Source organism: Vipera ursinii (genome assembly GCF_947247035.1).
Source record: "Vipera ursinii genome assembly, chromosome: 12".
Classification (NCBI taxonomy): domain Eukaryota; kingdom Metazoa; phylum Chordata; class Lepidosauria; order Squamata; family Viperidae; genus Vipera; species Vipera ursinii.
This window is the reverse complement of record NC_139525.1, coordinates 10,510,198-10,533,061: the sequence shown is the minus strand read 5'-3', so window position 1 is coordinate 10,533,061 and position 22,864 is coordinate 10,510,198. Positions and strand designations below refer to the sequence as shown.

The window sequence follows — 22,864 nt, the reverse complement described above, 5'->3', positions numbered from 1 at the left end:
AGCCTCCAGTCCCCTAATCATCTTTGCATCATTTTGCTTGCATCTTTTTTATAAACATCAATTCCAGGTGACACATGGAGTAGGTGAGCTTCGTACCTTGTTTTATTGTGGCTGTCAGTTGCAAGGGCAGTTTTCAGTGGGGAATCAGAGACTTCTCTGCAATTTAAGAGAAAACTGTGTTTTGTCTTTAGGGCAGATGCTGCTTTGGTTCTTGTGCGCAGCTTTCCTTAAATTTATGTCTCCAACTATCCCTGCACCAGTAACTGTAGCAGATGTCACCTCCCTTGGCTGTACTCTTATATGAATCCCTAGTCTGCTCTGCTCTTAGCACAAAACAGGGGCGCCGTCTTGAAAGGAAGATGAAAAAAACCTCTTTCTTCAGAACTATTGTTTTATTCATATGCAAGTGTATGCCACTTTTATCAAAAATGTGCCCTTATCCAAGAAGCAGTAGAGTAATAACACATCAAAATGCTAGGTCCTTTATATATATTATATATATATAAATGTATATAATGTATACATTATATATATATATATATATATATATATATATATATATATATATATATATATATATATATATATATACACACACACACATATATACATATATATATACACACATATATATATATACACATATATATATACATATATACATATATACATATATATATCGGAACAAAATCTGCAGAGCTTTAGTGCCTAAGCATAAAGCTGGAAATCCATTTTCAAGAAAGAGCCCTGGTAGCACAGTGGTTAGAATGCAGTATTGCAGGCAAACTCTGCCCACAGCCTGGAGTTCGATCCTCATCGGCTCAGGTTGACTCAGCCTTCCATCCTTCTGAGGTCGGTAAAACAAGGACCCGGATTGTTGGGGGCAACATGCTGACAATCTAAATAGTCCGGAGAGTGCCGTAAAGTGCTATGGGGCGGTATATAAGTCTTAAAGGCTATTGCTATTGATATTTTCTATGCGCCCAATGAGAGACTTACCAGAGCAGGACCCAGGTCTGATCAATCAAAGGTTTTGGGGATATTTGAGTACTGACTGAGGTTTCCAGGAATCACAGCCCTGATTTATGTACTTTTTGCTACTAAAGTAGCATTCGAGCAATACACAAAGTCTGAACTGAAAAACATTCCGGAGAAAAGTTAAATTTCTCATGGAGCTTAGAGAGACATGATGAAGTAAGCAAATTTGTTTTCTGAATCAAGTAACTGGGGTGTGCAATGACATCACCATTAGTTCCCATCAGCCATTAAAACCATTTTCCCAGTTCATGCGCTTAATTTTCCTACCTGTTGCCCAGCTAATGGAAATCAATATTAATGGTAATGTGCTAAGAGAGTATTGCTGATTACACCATTGGTCCATCCTCTTTTCCACTTCTTTGCTTCCCTCCCATCCAGAGGGATGTTGAAGGTTTTAAATGTGGAGGTTTTTTTCCCTTTTCTGGAACAAAATTTGCTTTAAAAGCAGGAGATTTAATCTCTTTTTGCTTCTAGTTTCCTTGTTATTCAGCTTGTGATTAATTTGTTTAATTCTCAGCAGCATCAGGAGACACATGGCAAGTGTGATATTCAGCATATCCTGACACTTACCTCGTTGCCAAATTCAATAGAAAACAATTAACTCTGATCTGAAGCTTGACATAAGAGGCTAAATAATTCACCAGCTTGAACAAATATTGTCATAAGTGCCTGTGATTGGTTGTCCAGGCTACAATATGCAGTGTTCTATTAATCATTGCTTGTGGTTTGTTCAGCTGAGTTCAAAATTGTGTTGCGTCATGGCTTAAGGAGAGGTGGGAATACCATGACCTGGGTTTTGCTGATCTGAAGAAAAGACCTCGAGCAGCAAAAAATAATGAATATTTCATGTCACAACAGGGAGTTGTAGGCTTTGAATGCCCAATTTTTATTTTTTGTAAAAGTAAACGTTAACTAGCAAAGTCATTCTTCAAGTAACCAAGAGTTTAAAAGGATTTTTTTTGTGAATTTTAAAAGCCCTCTTCCACATTCTGGGAGGGTGGCTGATACTGGAGGAAAGAGAGGAATTAAAAAAAAAAAGCCTGCGTGGATTTGAGCAGTGGACTGAAATGAATAGGATGACATTGAATGGGAAAAATATAAAATTCTGCAACTGTATAGGAAGCATATAAAGGTAAAGGTTCCCCCACACATGCGTGCTAGTTGTTTCCGACTCTAGGGGCCGGTGCTCATCTCCGTTTCAAAGCCGAAGAGCCAGCGCTTGTCCGAGGATGTCTCCGTGGTCATGTAGACGCCAAAGGCGCACAGAACGCTGGTACCTTCCCACCATAGTGGTCCCTATTTTTCTACTTGCATTTTTATGTGCTTTCGAACTGCTAGGTTGGCAGAAGCTGGGACGAGTAACAGGCGCTCACTCTGCTACGCAGCACTCAGGATTCGACCCGCCAAACTGCATATAAGGAAGCATAATAAGGCACAACAAATGTGATGGGGAAGACCTTGCTTGGCAACCTTACATATGAAAGGAATCTGGATGTCCTTGTCAGTCACAAGTTAAATGTGAGAAGTGGTAGTAGTACCACACACAGGTGTTAAGCAAGTAAATGCAAATGTTATGTTAATTTGAGTTCAGATCATGTCCCACATGGTCAAACTGATTTGAAGAACTCTATTTAATTCTGGGTACCACGGTTTAAAAAAAGATGGAGGACAACCTTGAAGCATCTTCCCGGAGGTACGGTTAGAAGCCTGAATCCTAGAAAAATCTTATAAATAAGAACATTAATACATTTTAGGAGTCTTCCTTCCAAATCAAGACAAAGCAAACTTTTTATAACTAGAGAGGTTTGGTCTTATAGGACAGAATGATACAATAGGAAAAATATAATTGTTTTTGTGATGGGAGAAGAAAGCATAGATCCTTTCACTGTTCCAATTCTATCCAAATCTTCCTATATCCCTTCTCACCTTCCAACATTCCACTCTCTAGATGGGCTTATGGCTGAACAGAGAGATCCCTAAATTTTGAGGATTATGGTTGAACAGAGAGATCCCTAAATTTTCTTCAATTTGACAAATGTTGGTTTTCTTTGCTTTCTTTTTATAAAATAAGAGAGTAAGTTGGTGAACCCCATGGGCAAATTGGGGTGTTCCTTGTTTAGGACCATGCTTTATGACCCAGCTACACATTTAAAAAAAACACCCAAACCCAGAGCTCTAGTGGCATCTTTGTGGTAACGATTTTGACTTACTTTTTTAACCCTGCCCTAAGGGATGCGCCCAGCCAGAAGCTTCAGTGGGGACATTTGCCTGGATTAATGATTGAGTGGGTTAAGCAGTTTGTGGGTTAAGTGGCCAGTGTCAGAGCCTGACACTCAGAACAATGTGATACCCATAATTTAAATGGCAGCATTCCTTGCAAAAAGCCAGCTATGATTTTGCAATTGAAATAATTGTGCAAGTGTAATTTGCTTAATTAACTGAAAGAAGACTAACTGATATCTGATGTTCTAAAGGGAGAAAGGAACTTTTAATAATACTAAGAAATTATTAAGCAGGATACATTTCTTCTGGAATAGATGGGTGGGTGGGTGGATGGATGGATGGATGGATGGATGGATAGATGATAGATAGATAGATAGATAGATAGATAGATAGATAGATAGATATAGATAGATAGATAGATAGATAGATAGATAGATAGATAGATGAGATGATAAGATAAGATAAGATAAGATAAGATAAGATAAGATAAGATAAGATAAGATAAGATAATGAGGATGGATGGGTGGATGGATGGGTGGATGAATAGAAGATATATAGACAGTGATATAGACAGAGATGGACAGACCGTGTGGTGTTTATACTGTATATTCTAATCGATTTATCAAAGTCTGGGGACTATTTTATAATAATGACAGAATGTATCTATGTCACTTATGTGCTTTTTAATGAAACAAGCAGCAGGTTTTGGAAGCCCTTTATGAGGCCTTATGAAAGCATGCTTTGTACAGCTAGTTCTATTTGAAACAGGACACAGGTAATGGCTACTTGAGTGCACTTTTCATCAGTGTCTTGCCTTTTCAGGCTGGAACATCCTGTTTGGAGTTTTTAGTGCATTTTGCAGAAAAACCTGTTAATTGTTAATGAGTTTTGAGTCTGGGGAGAAGAACCTCATCCTTCCCACAGAGGGAAGAGTAGATGTTTTTCATTGTTGCTTTTTTTTGGTGTTCTAAATGAAGAAACTGCTGATATTTCAGCACAGCAAATTGCCCTGGATGACGTTTTCCCAGCAAATTTGGAAAGGAGGGAGGGAGGGAGGGAGGGAGGGAGGGAGGAAGGAAGGAAGGAAGGAAGGAAGGAAGGAAGGAAGGAAGGAAGGAAGGAAGGAAAAGAGGCAAGGGAGGAAGACTATACAATAGTCTCCAGGGCTGACTTAATACAATAATCTCAATCTGGTTCCTGGGTTAACTCATTTTCTGAGTTTGCACAACACTACACCATGAAAAACTAACCAGGGTTAACACTAATTAACCTTGGCATCCTGTATAAATGCCAGGTCTTCATTTAACCTGCTTACACATACTATGTGAAGATAATCTAAGACATTTTCTGTATTTCTTTGGAATGCCTGACACCAAAACCGTAACCTCTTCTATGCATAGTAGATGTTTTACAGAGACCTCTACCTTTCTCTAATCTCCAGATGTTCCCAGAAAGGTTAGCGGGATGGCAGAAAGGGTGAATGTTTTTAAATTTGTCCTAGGCTGAATTAACAGAGGGATGAAATCAAGGTCATGTGAAGTGTTAATACTACTTTATAATGCCTTGGTAAGACCACGGTTGGAATATTGCATCCAGTTTTGGTTGGTATAAAAAGATGTTGAGCCTCTAGAAAGAGTGCAAAGAAGAGCAACAAAGATAATAAGGGAACTGGAGATTAAAATATAGGAAGAATGGTTGCAGGAACTGGGTATGTCTACTTTATTGAAAAGAAGGACTAAGGGTGACAGGATAGTACTGTTCCAATATGTGAGGGGGTGCCGCAAAGAAGAGGGGGTCAACCTATTCTCCAAAGCCCCTGAAGGCAGGACAAGAAGCAATGGTTGGAAACTAATCAAGGAGAAAAGCAACCTAGAACTAAGGAGAAATTTCTGACAGTGAGAACAATTAACCAGTGGAACAGCTGGCCTTCAGAAGATGTGGGTGTTCCATCACTGGAGGCTTTTAAGAAGAGACTGGACAGCTACTTGTCTGAAATAGTATGGGATTTCCTGTCTGAACCAGGGGTTGGATTTGAAGACCTCCAAGGTTCCTTCCAACTCTGTTATTATTCTAGTCTAGTCTAGTCTAGTCTAGTCTAGTCTAGTCTAGTCTAGTCTAGTCTAGTCTAGTCTAATGGCAATTATTATTCTTTTTATTTGACATTGTTTTACCAATTTCCCCCCCACACACACACACACACCATTGTGGAGGTGCTTAGTCATTCTGGAGTTAGGCAGTCTAGAACTTTGTTGAAGGAACAAATAAAAAAATGGGGGAAATATCAGAGAAAATGTGTTCCAAGCTACACAGGGATTAGACAATCAGTGAGCAAGACCTGGCTTTATGCATGATTGATGCTGAATGACTTGGACCGCTTCTCATTCTTTCCTGAATTTTCCCTGTAAGATCTGCACATTTTTGAAGGTACATTTCAGCTAGGGTTTGAATGTCAGAAAACGTAGGAGATTATGGACCTGCCAAAACAGTGGTGGGATAATTGTTAGGTTTGCGTAGGGCGCAGTGCATTGGCAGACCTGCAATAGGCTTTTTAGTTCTCAGCCTATATCATTACTCACTCAGGAGGCTTTTGCATGAGCCAAAGAAAACATTTTTTTAAAAAAAAGAGGAGAGGATGCGCAACCAAGTGTCAATGGAATCCTATAGAAGGAAAGCACCCCATAGACAGCAATATGCCTGTTCCTGAATCTATTGCAACTGCGAGAGATGGCTTGGGGCAACTAGAGGTACAGAGAAAATCCATCTTCACAAACAAATCTGTGGAAAAACACAACCATAGTGGATATCTGTGTTTTCTCCATTTTTTAAATATCTATTGGCATTTCTAAGTTAAAGGTCTTCCCAATTCAGATGTCTTCCAGATACTGTATGTTGAAGGTATGTTGCCTAGATGTCTTAGACAGCAGTGTCCAAGCAAATTGTACTAAGATGGGGAAGGGTGTGGCAACTGACTTACTTCTGTGTTGTACAAATGGCCCTAAAGAAAAGTAGCAGCATCATTATAAAGCACGGGGATGGTCAACCAGTGATCCTCAGGCTGTGGGTTGCCTCCAGATCCTATCTTTGTGTTCTACAGAGGCATCTCTGACATTGACAAATCGATTACATACCGGTACTTTCCTATCCTTCAGAGATAGCACACACACACACACACACACACACACACACACACACACACACACAAACCCTATAGTATAAATCCCAAAGAGATATATCAGAATTAAAAACAAGAACCTTGCCCATGGGTATGATCCACACCCGTTGTGCCGCCCTCAGCTCTTTCCCACTAATATTATGTGCATCTTTGGCCATCGGTGGTGGCCTGTCACCGACCTAGTTATAGACTCACACTTCAGCCAACCCCAGAACCAGTCCAGCTTCATGAGTCCAAGATCTACCCAATATCCCCAATATGAGAACTGAAGAAGCTTCTTGGCTGAGAAATGAAATGTTTTCAAGGGGAACAAAACCCAAGAAAGTCTAGATGGGTTGTCAGGACTTGGAGATGCTAATGCCAGGACTTGGAGTGTTAATAGCCAGACAAGATATTTCTGCAATTATGCTAAGAAGGCTGGATGTTGTTGATGATGGTGGTGGTGGTGATGATGATGATAGAATTTCCCCTCAATCTATACCCAAAGGGAAAGTGCTAATTGTTTCCACACTGGACTTTCCAGTATGGACCTTTGGGACAATCATGACCTGAATGATTGAGACTCTCCCTAGACCAATATTCCCAGCTTTATTTTTCTATAACTCTTAGTATTTCTGAGAATCTTCAAAGTCTCTGAAAATATAAGCCACTGCATCCTCACTGCAGACAGGTTCATCCTGAGCACTGTTCCGTGCATTCTATTGTCTGACTGCTCCCCCCCCTCATATAATGTGACCGCGAAGTTTTCCAACAGTGACTCTTTCTGTTCCTTCTATTGTCAGCTGCCATACTGTTTGAGCCATTAAGTAGCTGTCTTCCCAAAAAAATACCCCAGGGAGCCATAAACGAGCAGCCTTAGTCATAAAACCCACCAATTTTGCTTTTCATAATAGACGTCTCTGGCATAAAGGCATATTTTGATCAAACAGGTACACATAATTTCCTGATCAGGCATGGCACACTAGCAAGATGAGTGCTCAGAAAGGGACTTGGGGAAAATTCCTTCTGAACACTTTAGCACAGAACCACTGTGGTGTTGTTTTTTTAAAAAAAAATCTCTTTTCACCCATGTTGTCTTTTCTGTCTCCTACTGATAGCACGTCTAGCATGATTTATCAAGCGTTCTATGAGAGTTTTTATAGACCTGATGGCTTCTAATGCTACGTTAAAGCTGAGTGGTTAACATTTAGAGAGATGCCATTCTGAAAAGTATTAGTTTATGTATATCTGTTTGTAGATAATGAGATAGGAGAAGAAGAAGGGGGAGGGGGGAGGGGGAGGGGGAAGAGGAAGATAGATAGATGATAGATAGATAGATAGATAGATAGATAGATAGATAGATAGATAGATAGATAGATAGATACTACATAGATAGATAGATGATAGATAGATGATAGATAGATAGATAGATAGATTGATAGATAGATAGATAGATAGATAGATAGATAGATAGATAGATAGATAGATAGATAGATAGATAGATGATAGATAGATACGAGAGAGAGAGAGAGAGAGAGAGAGAGAGAGAGAGAGAATTTATTCAATTTTTATCCTGCCCAACTCACTATTCAAAGCAATTCTGGGTGGCTTACAATGCAGTAAAATATAAATATAAAATTTAGTACAAATATAAACACCAATTAAAATTCAACAGTTAAATACAGTTAAAACAAAACAACCTAAGGACTTGAGTACAGTGGTGATGGTGCCTTTTCTGGATGGATGGATGGATGGATGGATGGATGGATGGATGGATGAATGGATGGAGAGACAGATAGACAGCAACATTTCAAGTAAGATTTGACTCCTATATCAAGACTTCTTGGCAACTTTTTTGGCAGTGGTTTGCTCTTGGCTTCTTCCTGGCCCCAAATCACATAACAAGATGGGACTAGAATTCAGAATCTTTCCATTTTTAGTCCAGTGCTTTTAATTCGTGCACCAAACTGGTTCTAACATAACTTACAAAGATCAATGCGAGTGGTTGATGGAAGGCAAAGGAAGAGTTTTATTTCTCTTTGCTTTCTACACTTCTGATCATTTTTAGTAATGCAAGATAAATAGTAAGAGATTTTGATGATGATATCCTAGATTTATTTTCTTCCATAAAGCCGACAAAGTGGCCGTCTTTATTACACAGCCCAAATCGGATGGTCATAAAAGAGAAGAAAAGGTAATTATCAATCTGATCCTGAAACTGTCTAGCCAGGAATCTTTCCCTCAACTTTCCCTAGAGTGTGTCATGAGGTAAAATAGCTAAAGATATTTTGTTTACAATCAGTGAAAACAACCAACTACAAACCAATAAAGAAGGAAGATATTGTTGGGAGCACGTTTCTTTTTGTAGGATTTCTAGAAGGCGCTCATAAAAGATCATTGGAGAAATAAATTGATATTTTTCCTCAAAGCTTTCTCAACGTCAGTCTCCCACCGCTGTCATATAACAAGCCTGAACACAGCAAAAATGTAGGTCACAAATGTAGCCCAAAATGCAGGCTAAAAAATAAAGCTGATTAGTATTTGCCAACCTGGTTAAGTAGAACAGTTGTAGCACATTGTTGTGTGCTTTCCTTATCAATTGCTACTGAAGAAGGAAACTAGGATCTAAATTCTGTCACATGTTAACGGTCATATCCTGGTTTGTACCACCTGCTAAAATAACATCTTTGTACCATCAAGATGTTGAACCAGTTTCATAGCCTCATCTAGCACATGGACAACCTCAACCTTTGGGTATGACTTATGGGTATAGACATAGCAATAGCACCTAGACTTATACACCACCATGTGATGCTTTGCAGCACTCTCTGGGCAGTTTACAAACTCAGCCTATTGCCCCCCCCAAAAAAAAAATCTGGGCCCTCATTTTACTGACCTCGGAAGGATGGAAGGCTGAGTCAACCTTGAGCCAGTCAGAATCAAACTCCAGACGGTGGGAAGAGTTAGCCTGCATTCTAACCATTGCACCACCACAGCTTCATGGTATCATTTATATAATAAATTCAATATGAACAAAACTGCCCTTTGTACCCCCACAACCCACATTTCACATAGGAAGTGCATATTAGCCTCAAGGAAGAAGTACAGGTCTGCCTTGTTTAGCAACTGTTCAAGGCTACAATGGCACTGAAAAAAGTGACTTATAATCAGTCCTCATATTTACAACCATTGCAGAATTCCCAAATGACCAAAATTCAGGCATTTTAGCAACTGGCATGTATTTACGACAGTTGCAGCATCCTGGGGATTGTGTGATCGCCATTTGCAACCTTCCCCATTGGCTTCCATCAAGCAAAGTGAATGGCAGGTGCTAGACCTCCTTAAGGCCAGCCTGACTGACTTAATAACTGTAGTGATTCATTTAACAACCATGGCAAAAAAAGTTGTAAAATTGGGCATGGATCACTGTCAAGGATGAAACTACATGCCTCTGTGTTTCAACTTGTCTTTAGATTGAGGAGGTGGGGGAGAGGTGTTACTTTCAAGTGGGTTAAATGGAGAAACGAAACTTCTTTGATTCAGCTGAAGACAGTGGGAGCCTGAAGCCTTGTCAAGGTCACCAGAACAGGTGTGGATTTAAAGCAGACAGTTCCCATAACAAAATGGACTTATTGATATGGATTAAGTAATAGGGACCATTACGGTGGGAAGGTAACAGCGTTCCGTGCGCCTTTGGCGTCTAGTCATGACCTCAGAGACGTCCTTGGACAAGCGCTGGCTCTTCGGCTTTGAAACGGAGATGAGCACCGGCCCCTAGAGTCGGAATCGACTAGCACGCATGTGCGGGGGAACCTTTACCTTTACCTTTACTTAAGTAAGATGTTGGGGGTTTGGCTGAGAAAACGATTGTCTAAGTCTGTGAATTGGTGTGGGAACCTCAGAGTTAGTTTTGCTTCAACATAACCAAGCAGTGCATTCAATAAGCAGTAAGAGTTTCAAAAAACAGAATTAATCTGGAGTTTTATTTGGATTTTCCAGCTGGATGTTGACATTCACTTAACAACGGCCTAGCTTAGCAACAGGCTCTGGACCCAAGAGTGTTCATAAGATGAGAACTACTTGTACACCTCAGTATAGATGTGTGCATTTCAAGGCATTCCCATGCTCTAAAAAGATGCATCCATATCCCAGTTAATTTATTCGTTCACACATAAAAATGTAAATTTCTAGGCCAGCCAACTCCCAACAACTCTAAACAGCTTACAATTTACAAAAAAACAATTCCAAAGGAATCTTGAATGGCCCAAAACAACATATAACCCAAAACAAAACAAAATAAAACAAAGGCCCAAGCCCCACCTCACAGGGGATCAGCCTTCATTCATCCCCAATGCTTGGAATAATAGCTTCATGTCAATACGGGTAGTCCTCGACTTACAACACTTCACTTAGTGACTGTTCAAAGTTACAACAGCTCTGAAAAAGTGACTTATGACCATTTTTCACACCTACAAACTTTGCAGCATCTCCATGGTCATGTGATTTACATTCAGATGCTTGACCACTGGCTCACATTTATGACGGTTGCAGTGTCCCCGGGGGTCACATGATCCCCTTTTGCAACCTTCTGACAAGCAAAGTCAATGGGGGAAGCCAGATTCACTTAACAACCAGGTTGCTAACTTAACAGTTTAAGCGATTCACTTAACAAACATGGCAAGAAAAGTCATAAAACGGGGCAAAACTCACTTAACAAATTCCTCACCTTAGCAACGTCAATTTTGTGCTCAGTTGTGGTTGTAAGTTGAGGACTACCTGTATTTTAAAAAATAAAAATAAAAAAACTATATCTAATGTTGAATAATTTTAATATTAAACTTCAATAGTTTCCCGAACATCAGGGTGTGAGCCATCTGGAGGTCTGGAGCTACGTTTGCACCCAAAGAACAACGGATTCCTCAACAGTCTCAGCTTTGGGCTACAGTTCTTCATTTCAGATGAGGGCAGCCTAAAAGCCTGCAAGTAAATAAAAATAATCCTCTTTGCTGCTTTTGTTTTAAAGAATCTGCTGTTCTCACTTATCCAGATAAAAATCTTCAGGTTGAAAGGTTGGACATTTTCTAGCTCCAGCTGAGCTGTGGTAAAGCTACTGAGAACTGATCTTCTATTGCTAACTGAAGCTCCTATTGTCACTGTCTTCAATTAGGTCTTGACGATTGCCTGCAACAGTACATTAAAAACTTTGAGAGAGAAAAGATCAATGGGGAACAGCTGTTGCACATCACTCACCAGGAGCTGGAAGAATTGGGAGTCACTCGGATTGGCCATCAAGAGCTGATTCTAGAAGCTGTTGATCTTCTCTGTGCATTGGTAAGTGGGTCCCTTTCCTTAGATCTTTGCTCTGCTTTGATCTTGGCAGCTTTATCCCAAAAGGGGAGGGAAGGTTGAGTTTACCAGACAGAGAAAAGGGGGAAAGTTCCATAAAACCTCACGAAGGAAGGCAAATATATGTGTCCCAAGATAAAGTTGCAGAACACAAAGATAAGATGATTAAATACTACAGAGACATTTTAGGTAAAGGTAAAGGTTCCCCCGCACATGCGTGCTAGTCGTTTCCAACTCTAGGGGCCGGTGCTCATCTCCATTTCAAAGCCGAAGAGCCAGCGCTTGTCTGAAGACGTCTCTGTGGTCATGTGGCTGGCATGACTAGACGCCAAAGGGACATGGAACGCTGTTACCTTCCCATCGTAGTGGTCCCTATTTTTCTACTTGCATTTTTACGTGATTTCGAACTGCTAGGTTGGCAGAAGCTGGGAAGAGTAACAGGCACTCACTCTGTTACAGAGACATTTTACAGCCCAGTAAGTGGCAAATGATGCTCGGAGAGGCATAAAATTTAACAACTCTCCAGATTACATCAAGATGAAGATTATCTAATAGATCATACAGACAGAAGTCTGGCTCTCTGGCTGTAATTCTCTGAAGAATAGGATAAATTCTTCACACACCAATATTGATAAAAGGCACAAAAAGAGTTTATTTGACTCAAAGAGTTCCTCAGCACTTGTCACACAAGGGCACAGAGATCACAAAAGACACAGCTGATGCAATTGTCCCAGTGGTAAGATTCAGCCAGTTTGCACCAGTTCGGCAGAAGTGGTAGCTAATGTTTTGTTGCCCAGACCCAGAACAGACTTCCGGAAGCGGCATCCACACAGAGAACCAGTTGTTCACATATTTGAATCCCACCACTGAATTGTCCCACTAGCACTGCAGAGGGCAGAACATCAAGTCTTGCCAGAGTGAGAACATTTTTATTTAAACCTTTTGCACATGTATTGATTGGTACATGTTCCATTGAACTGGGTTTTGTGTTTTTTTTTAATTGATTTGCTTGACATTTTATGTGCCTTTGGGTAAATGAGTTTTTTTTAAAATGCTCCTCTGCGATACTTTGATGTTATTGCATTGTGTAGGTGCGTTTGGGTACGCGTCAAATAGAAAGATCTTTAGAAAAGATCTTTTAGCATTTAGCATTTTTGTGATTGATAAGGATTGCCTCCAAATTCTGTAGTCCATAGGTGAGAAGGTGGGGTATTTATCAGGACGCTAAGAATCAAAAGACACGTAGGGTTATCTCTGAGTAGTCCCTTTAGTGTTCCTCACCTACAGACAGAAATCTTGCCAAACTAAAGCAACTATTTGCATCAGTGTAGATCTGGGAATCACTAGGGCAGGGCTAGGCAACCTTGGCTCTTTGATGACTCGTGGACTTCAACTCCCAGAATTCCTGAGCCAACATGGCTCAGCTTGGAAACCTCTCCCTTTCCCCTCAGCATGGCTGGTTCAGGAATTCTGGGAGTTGAAGTCCACAAGTCATAAAAGAGCCAAGGTTGCCTACCCCTGCAATTAGGGAGAAGCTGTATTAACTCTCTTCCTCCCAGCCAAGAACGTTGGTACACATTCCGTTGAACTACATTATGGGTGTGTTTTTAATGGATTTTCTTGACATTTTATGTCCCTTTGGGTAAACCGTTTTTTTTTAAAAAAAATACTCTTCTGCTCTATTTTGTATGTTATTGCTGTTTGTTATGACTTGCCTTCAGAAGTTGTGGGTGCTCCAACACTGGAGGTTTTTAAGAAGAGATTGGACAACCATTTGTTTAAAATGGTGTACGGTTTCCTGCCTGAGCAGGGGGTTGGATTAGATGACCTGCAAGGTCCCTTCCAAGGTCCCTGTTATTCTGTTATATTTTAGTATTTATTTCCATGCTTGATCAGTGTTGCCCCCAATTTTAGTAATCCATAGGCTGGAAAATGGGGTATTGTCAAGACTCCAAGAATCAAGAACGACACACAGAGTTACTTCTGAGTAGTTCCTTTATTGTTCCTCACCTACAGACAGAAATCTTGCCAAACTAAAGCAACTATTTGCATCACTATAGATATATTCTGAGGGACGCGGTGGCTCAGTGGGTTAGGACGCTGAGCTTGTCGATCTGAAGGTCGGCAGTTTGGCGGGTCGAATCCCGAGTGCCGCGTAACAGAGTGAGCGCCTGTTACTCGTCCCAGCTTCTGCCAACCTAGCAGTTCGAAAGCACGTAAAAAATGCAGGTAGAAAAATAGGGACCACTCCGGTGGGAAGGTAACAGCGTTCCGTGCGCCTCTGGCATCTAGTCATGCCGGCGACATGACCACAGAGACATCCTCGGACAAGCGCTGGCTCTTTGGCTTTGAAACGGAGATGAGCACCGGCCCCTAGAGTTGGAAACGACTAGCACGCGTGTGTGGGGGAACCTTTACCTTTACCTTTAGATATATTCTGGGCACTTATTAGAGAGGATTCGTTTTAATTCTCTTCCTCCCAAGCAACCTACCATATCTAAATTTCACTTTCTCATTGCCCTCTGGAGTGAAGCCACTTCCTTCTGGGAATCCAGACTACATTCCACCACAGGTATACGTGTAACGAATAATTTAAGCTCTCCTCTGAAAAGCAAACTTATCAGTTGGGGAAACTAACTCGGAATACTGTGGTTAGGAACGCCAACTGAAGACTGAAGATCACAATTGAAGCAGTTGTGCTTCCACAAAACAGAAAGGTCCATTGTTATCAAAGAGAGCGCGATCCGCTCCATTTTTTTTCCCTAGACAATTTCACCATTTGTTCTTTGAAATAAGAGCTCCTAGGTTGTAGACACCATGATGATGGTACATTTCTTTTCTATTCTCAGTGAGGCACTCAATACCACGTAGCTAAATTCTGAACAGCAGCGTTCAGACCTTAACATGAAATAACTCTCCATTATATTCCTATAAAATTGGCATATTTTTGCCCGATGTGAAACCTTTGCATAGTGCAGTCTTTGTTTTCTCTTTGGCCTGTGCTGAATAATGCTGGCTTTCTGTCAGTAAAATATGTGCTTCAGGTTTTATCAAAAAGAGCATAGCCCAGTCAAGTTCTTTTGAAGACATCTTCTCTCTCCTTACAGAGCTGTTTGCAAAGACTTGAAATCCTCGCAAAATAATCTTTTGCTTGTAAACGTGAAAAGGCTGCCCTTCAAAGGCTCTTTTGCTCTCTTCTCGCTCTAGCTTTCCTTCAGAAGAGGCATTGTGTAGGTGCGTTTGGGTACACGTCGAATAAAAAGATCTTTAGAAAACATTCTGGCTTATGAAAGAGAATGCACAATATGTCAAGAAATGTAGACGTTAGCAGGGCAATATGAGCCAGGTGTGCAGACAGCAGCTCTTAAAACTAATTGTATGAATGCGAATGGAAGTTATGTTTTGCAAGAGCCTTGGTGGAGCAGTGGGCTAAGGCCTCCTTAAGTAACACCAGCTGCCTGCAATTAGTGCAGGTTCGAGTCCCACCAGGCTGAAGGTTGACTCAGCCTTCCATCCTTCCGAGGTAGGTAAAATGAGGACCCAGATTGTTGGGGGCAATAAGCTGACTTTGTAATAATGCCGCTTGGGGGGGGCGAAAGCCCTAATAAGCAGGCATATACATAGAATGAAGGCTATTGCTAAGCACATTGAGTTGTGCTTCTTAGATTGTAAGCCGCCCTGAGTCTTCGGAGAAGGGCGGGATATAAATGGGATTTTTTAAAAAAATTCTTCGTTAGTCTCATTTGATTCTTTTGTGGTTTGTTTGTTTGTCTACTTGGAAAAGTAATGAGAGTTTTCACCTTTTAGTCTGTTTATACTGTAAGTCTTTACTCCTGGGAAGAAAAAAAATGCAGAAATTATTCATGGGCTGAAGTTCACAAGATGTAAATGGTTTGCAAAAAGAATAATCTTTGCATTTTTTTAAAAAAAATAATAATAACCAGTGAATTAAATTAAAACATTTGGGGACTTACGCCACCTGAGGGAGCATTGCATTCTTTTATTAGCCAATACAGGTAGTCCTCAACTTATGTCCACAAATGAGCCCAGAATCTATGTTGCTAAGTGAGAAATTTGTTAAGTGAGCTTTGTTAAGTGAATCTTTGCTTGTCAGAAAGTCATAAAAGGAGATGACATGACCCTGGGACACTGCAACCGTCATAAATATGAGTCAGTTGCCAAGGTTCCAAACTTTGATCACGTAACCATCACAATGCTGCAGTGTTTACAAGAATAAAAAATGGCCGTCAGTCACTTTTTCCAGTGCCACTGTAACTTCAAACAGTCACTGAACGGTTGTAAACCGAGGACTACCATATTCTCTGAGGATTTGGCTTCATCTCTTCTGGTTTCTAAGCCATGATGTAAGACAGGGTGACGACGTATGTAAGCCCAGCCAAGGTTGAAGAATCCAGCTGGCTACAAAGTCAGAATCCAATCACTTTGGCCACATCCCCAGGACATTTTAATCCTTCTGGGGTTTTGTTTTGTTGTGTTTTGTTTTTTGATGGATTCCCTAAAGCATCTTTGAAACTGAGAACCTGCCATCCTGTCTCTGTGCGACATGCTGAAACTTTGAAATGCCATTGGAATAAATTTGAGATTCCACTCATGGTAACAGCATCATCCATTTTCCCGTTCTTCCATGTGTATTTATGAGCCCAAAGAACAATTTGGCAGATGACTTTGACCTTGTAGCTCCCACTGAGGTTGAGGGTTCTCTAGGCGTGAGCTAATGATATCTAATGATATCTCACTGGCTTCTCTCTTTTTAAACTCTTGACAGTTGGCATTTTAGGGGCCAACACTGTATCATGGCCTGCCTTCTGGTGAACCGGATGCTAGTTTTACCAGACATCTAGACTATAAACTCACTAACACGACCTAGTCATTTCTTTGTGACATACTGGAAGATAATTTACAGCTTTTGTTTTACATCATCTCAAGAACTTGACTTTAGATATTGATCTGCAATGTGCTGTGCTTGTAAAGACATAGTAAATAACAGCACTATCGCTGGGGTTGCCATTCATGCAATCAGGATTAATACTAACATTGTTACTTGTCACTAATTTGTACTGGCATAAGGACAAGCAAATGTCATATGCTGTAAAGGATATCCCAGACCAGGGGTAGGGCACATTGCATCCAGCTTTGGTTACCACGATATAAAAAAGACGTTGAGATTCAAGAAAGAGTACAGAGAAGAGCAACAAAGATGATTAGGGGACTGGAGGTTAAAACATATGAAAAACGGTTGCAGGAATTGGGTATGTCTAGTTCAGGGGTGTCAAACTCAATTTCATTGAGGGCCGCATTAGCATTGCGGTTGCCCTCATGGGGCCTGGTGGGGGTGGCCTGGGTGGGCGTGGCCTACTGGGTGGGCGTGGCTAGAGTGTGTATGGCCTACTGGGTGGGCGTGGCCAACTCTACATCGTTCGCATCAAGGGTGCCTATGGGGGCCTGGGCAGGAGTGGGACAGATCTGAGGGTCTCTGGCAGAAGGAGGGTCTCTGGGCCAGGGCCAAGACAGTGGGGGCTGTTCCCTCACTGTTTCCAGGATACTTCGCGGGCCACATGAAACCACTTCGCGGGCCAGATCTGGCCCCTGGGCCTTGTGTTTGACATGTCTGGTCTAGTTTAATGAAAAGAAGGACTAGGGTTGACATGATAGCAGTGTTCCAATCTTTGAGGGGCTACCACAGAGAAGAGGGAGTCAAGCTATTCTCCGAAGCACTTTAAGGCAGGACAAGCAGCAAAGGATGAAAACTAATCAAGGAGAGAACCAACCTGGAACTAAGGAGAAATTTTCTGTCAGTGAGAACGATTAACCAGTGGAACGGCTTGCCTTCAGAAGTTCTGGGTGCTCCATCACTGGAGGGTTTCAAGAAGAGACTGGGCAGCCACTTGTCTGGAATGGTATAGAGTTTCCTGCTGGAGCAAGGGGTTGGGCTAGAAGACACCCCCCCCCCAAGGTCCCTTCCAGTGCTGTTCTTCTGTGGAAAGATTCAGCTCTGTCCTAAGGGCTGAACAAGAAATAACAGATAGAAGTTATTAAAGACATCCAACCTAGAATTAAGGAGAAATTTCTTGTCAGTGAGAGCAATTAATCAGAGGAGTGGCTTGCCTGCAGAACTTGGAGGTGGTTCATCACTGGAGGTTTTTAAGAAGAGATTGGATGGTCATTTTTCTCCTGCTTGAGCAGGGGGCTGGACTAGTCATGCCCAAATGCTCTTATTCTCCTAATTCTCTTTGTTTTAACAAAGAGACCACCCAGGACCTCCATAATAGATGCATCTTGCAGAGCTGCATTGAGTCAAACTTATTTTTCCCCCTGCTGGTCAATAGTTTCCTGCTGCCCTTACTGGCAGGAAGCCAAATGGTCTGATCACTTCTTTTTAGCTGATCGCTTGGCTGTCATGTCTGGGCACGGGACCACGGCGGGGCTGCTGCAACCTTCCTGTGAAAAATGGTGGCAAGTCACTTTTGTCTGTGTCATTGTCACTTTGAAGGGTCACTAAACGAACTGCTGTAAGTCAAGGAGTGCCTCAATCTACACATGCCCCAATCTGGCTGCCAGTGCAAATCATCCAAGCATATTTTAATACACCTGTTACTCGTCCCAGCTCCTGCCAACCTAGCAGTTCGAAAGCACGTAAAAATGCAAGCAGAAAAATAGGGACCACCACGGTGGGAAGGGAACAGCATTCCGTGCGCCTTTGGCGTCTAGTCATGCCGGCCACATGACCACGGAGACGTCCTCGGACAGGCGCTGGCTCTTCGGCTTTGAAACGGAGATGAGCACCGGCCCCTAGAGTCGGAAACGACTAGCACGCATGTGCGGGGGAACCTTTACCTTTACCTTAATATGATTGCAGTGCATAACGCCATTTCCCTCCAAACCAAAACCTCCAAAGCATATTATGAAGGTTTATCCCTCCAACACGCAAGAGAGGCTGGATTGTTCGCTGAGCCTCTCATTTTCCTACGTAGGAGCTTAAGGAGGTAGAAATGGGGTTGTTGTGGGGTTTTTTTTGTTTGTTTGTTTTCTTTCTGTGAGATACAGAAACACAAGTTTGGGATTTGAGCAGAAATGTGAACATTACATTTCCAACCTCCTTAGTATCTGTTTTGCCCCCCCCCCTCCAAACTTGGTTTTTTTGTTTGTTTTTTAAAAAGTATTATTAAAGCCCAGGAGACCCACGCTTTATAATCACAACGTACTCATTTCCTAATTCAGTGCTCCATCCAAAGAGGCTGGCAATTAATTATTAAAGCAATCTTGTTTGCCAAATCTGGAGGTATGGCCTCCTGCCTTTAACAAACTCTTAGCAGGATCTCTTCCTTTGCATTGACATGCATGTCTGGCTTTTCCTCAGATTGCTAAAGGATACAAATTGCAAGCACTGGCAAGTTCTCGGTGGGTTAATTATCATAATTTAAATTATGCATATAGCATTGTCTACATAAATGGCTCTTTAAAATTAAGAAGTGAGTTGGTAGGGAAAAGGGAATTCTCTTTCTCTAGAAATTTTCTGCAGTGTTTTGTTCCTCTACAAGCAGGGGGTTGGCTGGACCCACTCCTTTCTGTTTCTGAAGAGCATGCTACTCTATTCTGCCAAAATGTGTTGTGTGTATGCGTGTACCATGCTGCTTGAAAAAATATATATATTTTCATTGATTTTAATATAGGGACAAAAATAATAATAAAAGAACTGAGCTTCAATGTTGTTGTTAGCTGCGAAGTCGTGTCCGACCCATCGCGACCCCATGGACAACGTTCCTCCAGGCCTTCCTGTCCTCTACCATCTTCTGGAGTCCATTTAAGCTCACGCCTACTGCTTCAGTGACTCCATCCAGCCACCTCATTCTCTGTCGTCCCCTTCTTCTATTGCCCTCGATCTTCCCCAGCATTAGGCTCTTCTGCAGTGAGTCCTTCCTTCTTATTAGGTGGAGCTTCAATAGAGAGAGCAAAATGTCTGTGGAGATTCCCAGTCATTCAGGTCATGGTTGTCCCAAAGGTGTTTTTTTTAAAAGGGCAAATGAACGTCCTTTGTTTTTCCTTGAAGATGTTTTGCTTGGGCCAAGCTTGAAGACCCCTGCTCTTACTTCGTCTGGTGAAGCCATTCCATTTCTAGAAGACCCTTTGGAATCCAAGAAGATGGGGTTGGATGGGGGAAGTGCAGATTTTGGATTTTAAAAAAAGGCTCATAACATAACGCTCAGTTTAACCTGTTGACTGGTTTTTAAAATATGTTTTTATACATATATTATGATGAGATGTTGGGATGGTTTGATTATTAGATAGATATCTCCTCATCTGAAATATTTGTTTATACACTTTTCTCGTTAAATAAGAATGAGAAAACCTATAATTATTTCTAGACCCATTATGTAAGGGGAGAGGAATTTATTGGGTTTTTAAAATTTTCATATATAGAGTGGGGGTGGTGGGAGGGGTCATTTTTTTCCTCTCTTTGTGCACATTTTTTTTTGTTCTTGTTGGATGTATGTTTTGTCTGTTTTGCATTTCTGCCACGTGTGGTATATACTCAATAGATGCTCACCTGAGAAGTCCCTCTGAATTCAGCTGGGCTTGCCTCTGAGTAAACAGGCTTTCAGCATCCCAGTTTCTAGACTTGGCTGTCCATTTTTTTCTGAGCTAGAGTAGATGAAATTCTAGGGTGATTAAATCTAATGTAATCTTTGGTACTTCATCATAGTGCTGTTTATTGGCTGACATGAAGCTTGATTACTGTCCACTGGTGCATGTCCTAATTAATTTAGTGAGTCCACAATGCCAGATGTGTCCTGACTCATATTCAACCTGGAGTTACAATATTGGTGCGGGTTAGTTATCTTTTATCCTTTCTTAGTGGCCTTTATTTTCTGCTCGCAGAAGGAGATAGACACTGCGGGAGCAGCATACGTAATTAAGATGAATAACAACAACAAATTCTTACCAGCCCTCTTCCGCATTCTTAAAAGATCTTCAGCTGGTTACATCTCATGACTATGGCCCTATGCAACAAAATATCATTGACTGAGAACTGGGGGGGAAGGGACACATAATGAAAATATTGGACTAGGTCTGAATAGACCTAGATTCAAACCCCAAATTTGGCAGGAGGTTCACTAGGCAACAAGTTGTCCAGTAACCTCACAGGAGAACCACACAAGGTTGGAACCCACATATGTAGGTGTGTGTACATATGTGTGTGCTGGCAAAGAAATAGATGGGGGTGATGATTTTATTCATTCAGTCATGTCCAACTCTTTGCAATTCTATACCAGGTCTCTCCAGGTGTTCTGATCTTGCACTTCTTCTTTGAGTTGTTCTATGCTGTGGCAGGGGTCAGCTATCATGGTGTCCACCCACCATGTTCTTTGGCAGTGTTTCAAGCATCATTAATCCTATTGGGCTAATACCACTGTAGAAATATTCCAAGTGCTGAGTACAATCTCCCTATGTTCTGTCTACATCCCTTGAATACACAGGAGACCACCAACAATCTGTCTAGGTGTGCGGAAATGGAGAAGAACGTATGGTAGTGGTTTGGGAGGGAGGCATCACTGTGTCTTGAGATGAACAGGAATGGACACAGTTTGCACTACGGCTAAAGGAGGAATCATCTCTCCAACTTGGACTTCACTTCTCAAAGTTGCCCCAGGTTGAGTAATTACCGTGCCTTCTTTTTCTTATCTCTCTCTCCTTCTCCTTTTCATTCAGTTTGATGAGACAGAATTGGCCCTTGAAATGTCTTTCAGAGGAGAAGAGAATTTTGGGGAAATGCTCCCCGTTGCAATATGGTGTATGTTGACAGAAGAGGTGGCAGCCCGTCATGCGTAAATGCTCTGTCTTTCATTACACATCTTTCCAGCGGCCCGTGATGCTTCTGAATTCTCCACTTTTTTCTTTTCTTTTTTTTAAAAAAATCCCCAGGTAACTTCAAGATGATCTTTTCTGATGGACCTTTTCAGTAAGGTTGCTATGTCTAGGGATCATCCTGCTCTTAAGTAACAGCTGGAGGGTTTCTCTTTCCCTCTGGAGCAATTGAGAGAAAAGACCCGCCAATTTCTTCCAATTGGTGGAGAATTTCGAAAGGCTCTTTGGCCCCATCTCTCTCCTCAAATAAGAAAACATCTCTTTCCAAATTTGATAGATTTTGGAAGATGAAAAGAATCAGTGGTGGGTGTTTTTTTTTTTCTTTTCTGGACTGCGCTTCTTGAAGCTTGCTGTTATTTAAACTGGTTAAAGAAAAAAAGATTCTACTTCTTTTGAAAAAGGAAATCTTTTTACACAGCAATTCCACGAGGCCAGCAGAGCAATCTCAGAGGCACAGAACGCAGTTCAACAGGGCCACCGATAAGCCAACGAGTTGACTCATTGAGATGATGCCTTCCCTTCTTTACCCTGCTCTCTGCTGACTCAATGTGTGTATGGGGGTATATATATCCCTTTCCCAACCACTTTTTTTGTTGTCGTTCTGTTTAAACTAATGTTAGTGTTAAGCATTATCTTTTCCACTATGGAAAATTTACTGCATACAGACGGGAGGCAGAACAACTTGAGCAGCTGGAACAATTTGGAGCCAAGCACTCGTAAAACTCTAAAGACGATAGTAGATTTTCTGTCATCTCATACAATATTAGGCAACACAGTATCAACAGTAGAGAACTTCACGTTTTCTGGGTTCTACAATCTCCCAGGACTTGAAATGGACACCTAACATTGGAACCATCGTTTAAAAGGCAGAACAAAGAATGTTCTTCCTGCATTAACTCAGAAAGCTCAGATTGCCCAAGGATCTGCTGATACAGTTCTACAGAGGAATTATTGAGTCTCTCATTTTTGTACCTCAATAACTGGTTTGGCACAGCATCCAGACAGGATAGGTACAGTCATCAATAGATAGTTAGGACTGCAGGAAAAAAAAACACTTGCAACCAGCTCACCTTCCATTGAGGATCTGTGGTTCTGCAAAAGCCAGAAAGAGAGCTGAGAAAATATCTACAGACTCCTCACATCCTGGACATAGGATGTTTTAGTTTCTCCCATCAGGATACCGCTATAGAGCATTGCATGCCAAAATAACATAGACACAAA

The 22,864-nt window shown here is 41.4% G+C and overlaps 1 protein-coding gene across 1 annotated transcript in view; it reads left to right on the top strand.

Annotated features, from left to right (window-relative positions):
• LOC310645839 (connector enhancer of kinase suppressor of ras 2-like) overlaps positions 1–22,864 on the top strand; it is a gene marked incomplete at its 5' end in the record, with an annotated part of 253,582 nt that overhangs the window by 85,496 nt on the left and 145,222 nt on the right. The window contains one exon of the mRNA XM_083371858.1: positions 11,580–11,743. Coding sequence (XP_083227984.1) covers positions 11,580–11,743 — 164 coding nt within the window. The remainder of the gene's footprint in view (positions 1–11,579; positions 11,744–22,864) is intronic.